This window comes from Scylla paramamosain, chromosome 16, assembly GCF_035594125.1.
Source record: "Scylla paramamosain isolate STU-SP2022 chromosome 16, ASM3559412v1, whole genome shotgun sequence".
NCBI lineage: Eukaryota > Metazoa > Arthropoda > Malacostraca > Decapoda > Portunidae > Scylla > Scylla paramamosain.
Window position 1 is genome coordinate 10,132,501 of NC_087166.1, and position 7,500 is coordinate 10,140,000.

The 7,500-nt window shown below is 40.5% G+C and overlaps 1 protein-coding gene across 2 annotated transcripts in view; it reads left to right on the top strand.

Moving 5' to 3' along the window:
- LOC135107988 (uncharacterized) overlaps positions 1-7,500 on the top strand; it is a 93,401-nt gene that overhangs the window by 48,929 nt on the left and 36,972 nt on the right. For both annotated transcript variants that reach the window (XM_064018502.1, XM_064018500.1), the window contains exons 3-6: positions 340-500; positions 4,564-4,789; positions 6,280-6,375; positions 6,897-7,120. In XM_064018502.1, coding sequence (XP_063874572.1) covers positions 340-500; positions 4,564-4,789; positions 6,280-6,375; positions 6,897-7,120 — 707 coding nt within the window. The remainder of the gene's footprint in view (positions 1-339; positions 501-4,563; positions 4,790-6,279; positions 6,376-6,896; positions 7,121-7,500) is intronic.

Consider the following 7,500-nt stretch of genomic DNA (forward strand, 5'->3'; position numbering starts at 1 on the left):
AGAGAGAGAGAGAGAGAGAGAGAGAGAGAGGTTAAGTTTACTTTGCTTTGTTTTGGCTTAGTTAGGTTGGTTAGGTTAGCTTAGGTGTAATTTATGTACCCTTATCAATGCAGTACTCTCCAAGTAATACATAGGTAAAATTATTTAGTGTAGTTGATTTTTATGAAGATATATAAAATGTCTGTTTTCTTTATGTCTTATCTGTTTCTTTCTTCCTTTGTTTATTTATCTGTCTATCTATTTTATTTTCAATCTTTTTTATTTATTTTTATTTTACATTTATTTTCTTATCCTTGGCCACTCCCCGATACACAAGAAAAGAACAATTGTTTCCCCCAGGCGGGCGTCTGATCGAGGAGTATACGCGCGGCGGAGGCAAGGAGGTGGAGAGGCTCATCCTGGAGGAGTTTGGGGTGTTCATGTACAACCACGGCAGGGGGAAGGAGATCACGAGAACGGAGTACCTCAAGTGGAAGTACCGCAAGGTGCCCAAAGACCAGGTGAGCGCGGGGACAGACTGGCTAATTAAGTAGGTTTTTTTTTCAGCTTTTTCACTCAGGGATCGCCACAGTGGATCAGTCTTAGTCACACCCATTACAAATATGTCTTTCACTGCATCTATAACTCTTCTCTTAGGTCTTCTTCTTTTTCTCCTTCCCCTTATACTCCTCGTCTCTCCTAACATGCACACACGCACTCCACAGTCACACCCAATACAAGCATATGTACACTGCACCATAAATACACTGCATCCATAAATCTTCTCTTAGGTCTCTCTTTTTCCTGCCTGGTAGATACATCTCGGCATCCTCCCTCTCCCCCAAACACACACACACACACACACACACACACACACACCATTCTCCTAACACACGCACACCTCCTCAGTCAAACCCAATACAAGCATATTTTTCACTGTATCCATAAATATGTTCTCAGGTCCTCCTCTCTCCTCCCCACACACTCCTCATATCTCCTGACACGCACGCCATCTCAATCCTGCCTCTCCTTGTCTCCAAACAGATGTACATGTGTTGTGCCTCGGATGTGTTTCTGATTTTATATGTAAAGAAAACGACAGCATCTTCTCTTCTTGTCTTTGTCGTGGTCATTAAGTAGGTGAGAGCAAGTGAAGATTGAATCATTAGGTCAAGTGAAGACAGGTAAGGTGGCCAATAATGACGGTAGGCAATTATTTTTCTACATTTCTTATTTTTAGGAGTCTCTCTCTCTCTCTCTCTCTCTCTCTCTCTCTCTCTCTCTCTCTCTCTCTCTCTCTCTCTCTCTCTCTCTCTCTCTCTCTCTCTCTCTCTCTCTCTCTCTCTCTCTCTCTCTCTGTTCATAAGACTTGCAAGGTAAAGGTGTGGAGATCATTAAGACAGAAGCGTGCAGGTAAAAGGTGTTTTGAGTCCGTTATTACCTGAGATCGTTAAGAGAGATCAAAGGCTGGCATGCTGGTAGACAGATAGGTGAATAGATAGATAGATAGATAGATAGATGGATAGATAGATAGATAGATAGATAGATAGATAGAGAGAGAGAGAGACAGGGATAGATATTTAGATGAATACTTAGACAGATAGACAAATAGATAAATAGAATAGTAGTAGTAGTAATAGTAGTAGTAGTAGTAGTAGTAGCAATAGTCACCTCACTACTAGCGTACCAACTTACACACCAACACCTTTGGGCTTAGAAGGAGTTAGTGTTGTTATTTTTGTGCACCTCGCCGTGGCTGCTGGAGAAGGAGGGGGAGGAGGAGGAGGAGGAAGAGGAGGAGGAGAAAAAGAACCACAGAGAGAAGGAGGAAATTGTAAAGGTTTAGTTTGATGCAATAATGATAACTGGCTGTTCTGGAGGAGGAGGAGGAAGAAGAAAGTCGAGAATAATAATAACAATAATAATAATAATAATAATAATAATAATAATAATAATAATAAGAAGAAGAAGAAGAAGAAGAAAGAAAACAAAAATCACAGGAACAAGAAGGAGAAGAAGATGAACAAGGAAAAGAGAAGGAGGAGGAGTAGACGGTGAAGAAAGAGAAAGAAAGTTAGGAAGGAAGATCTTTTGGAATTGCAATTACGTTTTCCGGAAAAGAAGAGAATGAAAAACACTGTAGGAAAAGAGGAGGTGGAGGAGGAGGAGGAGGAAAGAGAAAAAAAGAAGGAAAGGAAAGAATGACGATAATTAGAGGCAGCACGAAGCAAAGACAGAGACAAAGGGAAACTGGAATACAAGTTGAGCTCAGAGCAAAGAGAAAAAGGAAGAAGATAAGAACAAGGACGAGAATATGAAAAGGAGAAAGAATTCGAAAAGATAAGAGGAAATAATACGAGAAAGGAATAATAAAAAATAAAAAGAAACGCGGGAAGGAAAAAATAAATGTAACGAGAGAAAGGGAGAAGAAAAGAAGACCAGGAAGACGAGAGGAAGACGAAGAGGGAGAGGATTCTGCACTTTTATGCTGAGACAATATTTTAAGGGGAAAGAGGAAGAGGACATTTGAATACATCAGCTTTTGTCCTCGGGCCATGTCTCCTCCTTCTCCTCCTCCTCCTCCTCCTGGTACTCAGCCTCGAGATGCCAGGTAACGAATTTTCTTATCAGTATTGTGAAATGGTGAGTCAGCAGAACACACCTTTGTTATTCTTATTTTACGTTTTCTCGTCTTTTCGTTCACGGTATTTAACACAAGAGCGTCGAGGAAACTGCAGGAAGCCAGTTGACCTGCACGTGGCAGTTCCTGTATAAAATTTAACCTGTGTATATACGCCTGTCGTCCCTATCCATGAATATATCGTTTAAAATACTTGTTTGGCACTAAGAGAGAAAGATACAAGAAAGAGTTAGAGAGAAAACTTATGGACTGCCAGCCTCTGATATTATGAAGAATTGGTATTGGCAGTAATGAAGTTTAACTAATGGCATATAATGGTAGGTAGTTAGGAAAGGAGTGGAGGACCATTGTCTTGCCCCCTAACACTTGTGCAACTTCACGGGAATTTGGCACCGTAATGAGATTGGGAGGTGAACGTGTCGTGTTCCCCAGAGTGGATTAGTAATCAGTGGAGGTGGAGGACTTGTGATGCATTAGCTCGTATTCTGAAACGCTTTGCTCTCTCACCACGTCTATTTTCAAACACCACAAATGAATATTGCCCGGTTCTCAAGAGTGTTTTTCCTGTTAATAGTATAGAAATCTTGCTAACCTGTCACTAGAATCGTAAAAACACCCTTAAAAACCCGTGTCACGTCAACTAGAATCTTCTGAAGGTAGTGGAGATGCGGCGCAGAGGTGTTTCATTGTAGTGTGGCAACTTGTAACATGTCTCTATATATATTTGTTGATACTCGTGGTTTCCCGTGGCCCCTCCTGTGGTTCTTGGTCGTGATGAATGGGGGAAACAACTTTTGCCGTTTTCTTTTTGTGGTCATAACTTTTTGCTCTTATTTCTCTTGTGCTGGTGTGCTGGTGTTGTGGTGTGTGCTGCTGCTGCTTCTGTTGTTGCCCATGCTGCTGTTTGTACTTCTGTCATTCGTTTTGTTGGTGTCATTGTTGTGGTTGTTGGTGCTGTTTACTATTGCTGCAAATGTTGTTATTTGTGTTACTACTACTACTACTACTACTACTACTACTACTACTACTACTACTACTACTACTACTACTACCCACATCACAACCACCACCTGCATAACTAACATCTCTGGGACTCGTGCATTTCAAACCACCTTTCCTACATTTCCTGCCGGCTCATGCATTCCAATATATCTTACGGTTCTCTCCCTGCCTCCTGACTTTTCCTCCTCTCCCCTCCGTAAAAGTCCCACCAACCCATTCCTCCTCTCTCAAAAGCAAAGCACACACCTATACACCCACCCACCCAAATACACCCTTGTATCTACGCCCTTCCACCTTCCACGGCCACGCAGCAATGCACACAAGGACATAACACCGTAAAAGACTCGTTGATCTACACACGGGGACTCATTAGCACTGAAATCTTATCATCTATTAGACATTATCCTTATCCATACGCTTATCTGTTATACTGTTATTGTTGTTGTTTATTGTGCCAAATTACTCTTTCTTATATATATATTGCATTTGTGTTTTGTAATTGTAATAACTTCCACAGTCAACAAGTTTTATTTATTTATTTTTTTTAATATACCAAATTACCTTTCCTTATTTATAATTCACCTGTGTTTTGTAATAATAATAATAATAATAATAACCTTCTTCAATCAACATGTTTTATTATTTTTGTTGAATATACTAGATAACTCTTCCTCATATGTAATGCACCTGTTTGTTTTATAATAGTAATAACCTTCTCCTTAGGCATGCAAGTCTTCCTCATATATATATATATATATATATATATATATATATATATATATATATATATATATATATATATATATATATATATATATATATATATATATATATATATATATATATATATATATATATATATATATATATATATATATATATATATATATATATATATATTACGCCTTTTATAACACTAATAACCTTCCTTCCTCTCTCAGATGGTCGTGTACATCAACTCGGACAAGAAATCTCCCTTTGATCCCCTGCACAAATGGAAGGACCACGAGGCGTGCTGGCAGATGCAGTTCCGGGGGTCGCTGGGGGAAACACTTCTGCACGTGCTCATTATGTGCGACACCAAGGCACACACGAGAGTCGCCAAGATTCTCCTGCGGTGCTTCCCGAGGCTCTGCGTGGACGTGGTGGAGGGGGAGGAGTATTTGGGTGAGTGCATGTGTTTCTTCTGCTCTTTTTCATTGGAGTTCTTATGTCATACTGGGAAATTTGTGTGGTCAGTGAATTACCTATATGTGTGTTATGGGGGGTGTGCTTGCAAGGTGTGTGTGTGTGTGTGTGTGTGTGTGTGTGTGTGGAATGGAGTGTTTGGTCGATGTAATACAGGAAAGAAAAGTAGAGAGAGAGAGAGAGAGAGAGAGAGAGAGAGAGAGAGAGAGAGAGAGAGAGAGAGAGAGAGAGAGAGAGAGTTATCCTACACAACTCCACTAGTTTTCTTAAATTTTCTTCTTCTTCTTCCTGCTCTTAATTCTATTTGTACACTTGTAAGCCTAAACCACCACCACCACCACCACCACCACCTCCTCCTCCTCCTCCTCCTCCTCCTCCTCCTCCTCCTCCTCCTCCTCCTCCTCCTCCTCCTTCCTTTGTTCCTGCCCCTTAGGAGTCAAGTAAAGGGTAGCTGTAGGTTCCTCTTCTCTCATCCCCTCTTCCCTCGAGAATGGTGAGGGGAGGGAGGGGAAATGGTGGAAATTCTCTCTCTCTCTCTCTCTCTCTCTCTCTCTCTCTCTCTCTCTCTCTCTCTCTCTCTCTCTCTCTCTCTCTCTCTCTCTCTCTCTCTCTCTCTCTCTCTCTCTCTCTCTCTCTCTATCTCTATCTCTCTCTAATCCCATGTAGTTATTATAGTTATATGCGAGCTTATGTAATTCCCTTTAGGCCTTATGTAATTTATGTAATCCTTTTATGATCCTATCTAATCCTCCTGTTAATCTGTTTAAAAGCATCCAGCGTCATGTAGGTTTACTGTGCAGCTACATGAATTTATATGATTACTTAACCCATGTTTTTTATGTAATTCTTTGTAGTGTGATGTAAGCCTTCGTAGTTCTATGTAATCCTTTTATAAACTTATTCAAAACTCTTGTAGTACAGTCGTATGTTAGTTTATATAATTACTTAATCCTTTGTTATTCCAGGTAATCCTTTTTTCTGTAGTTCTTTGCAATGTCACATAACCCTTTTTTATTTTTTATATAATCTTTTTATTAACGTATTTGAAACTCCCATCTTACATTTTCTTATAGTTCTGTCGTATGTTAGTTTATATAGTTACTTAATCCTCTCTTATTCCATATAATCCTTTTGTAATGCCATTTAATCCTTTACAGTTTCCTTTTATTAATCTGTTTTAAAAGTATTCAGTCCTACAACAGTTTTATAGCAGTTTTATATTTTATGTAATTTTCTAATCTTTTTATTCCATTTAATCCTATTGTACTCGTATGGAATGCCGTTATTAATCGTTATTTTTAAAAGTGTCCAATCCCACATAGTCTTATAGCACAGTGACATGTTGGTTTATATAATCAATTAATCCTTTGTTATCGTATGTAATCCTTCGTCATGCTGTTCATACCTTTATAATTCGACTTTACAATCTTTACAATTCCACTTAAGGCGTATCTGATCCCCTCCTCCAGGTGCCAGCGCCCTCCACCTGGCCATCGCGTACGGCAACAACGAGCTGGTCACCATTCTGCTGGCGTGCGGGGCCAACGTGCACCAGAGAGCCATCGGTACACACACACACACACACACACACACACACACACACACACACACAGTATTTCTCCTTTTGCTTCTTTTTCCCTATTTGTTCTTTTTTCTCTTCTTTCTTTCTTTTTCTCTTTTTTCCTTCGCATTTCTCGCCTCCTCCTCCTCCTCCTCCTCCTCCTCCTCCTCCTGTTTTGTATTTCTCCTTTCTTTATCATCTTGTATTTTATTTTTTTTTGTCTCACTTTCTCTCACCGTTCCCATTCTCTCACTCCTTTCATTTACCTTCCCATACACTCCCTTATATCCTATACTCTCCCTTATCCATCCTTCCTTTTCCTCCATCCCTTCCTTTCATTCCTTTCCTCTCCTTTACCTTTTCATTCGCTCTCTACATCCTCTAATATTCCTGTTACCCTCTATTTCCTTCCATTCCTTTCCTTTATCTTCCCATGCAGTTCTTACAACATACACCCTCTCAGTCTCTGCAATCTTCACCATTCACCACCACAACGTTCTCTCAGTCCCACTCTCCCTCCTTCAGGTAGCTTCTTCCTGCCGCGGGACCAGCAGGTAACGGTGCCTCCAGGACCTGCTAACACGGACTACGAGGGCCTGGCTTACCTTGGGGAGTACCCGCTTGCTTGGGCTGCGTGTTTGGGCAACGAGACCGTGTACAACAAACTGCTGGACTATGACGCTGATTCCAATGCTCAAGACAATTTTGGCAACATGATTTTGCATATGGTGGTGGTGTGCAATCAGCTGGTGAGTCTGTTTGGGGGTTCTGGGGTGTTTTGTGGGGGTTCTGAGGGTGTTTTGTTGGGGTTTTGGGGGTGTTTTGTTGGGGTTCTTGTGTTTTCTTTTTGCGTGTTCAGTTTGGAGAGTGTGATGGAGGGGTGGAATTGTGGTGTGTAATCAGCTAGTGAGTCTGTTTGTGTGGTTCTGTGGTTTTTGTGGTTTGGTTTGTTTTTTGGTTGAATGTTTCCGCTTTTTTTAAATTTTTTTTATTGGTTAGTTAGTTGTTAGTCAGTCAGCCACTCAGTCAGTCAGTTGGTTAGTTGGGTAGTTGGCTGCTTGGCTCGTTAGTTAGTCAGTTAGTCGTTTAGTTTGTTAGTAAGTCAGTTAACTAGTTCGTTAATTAGTTG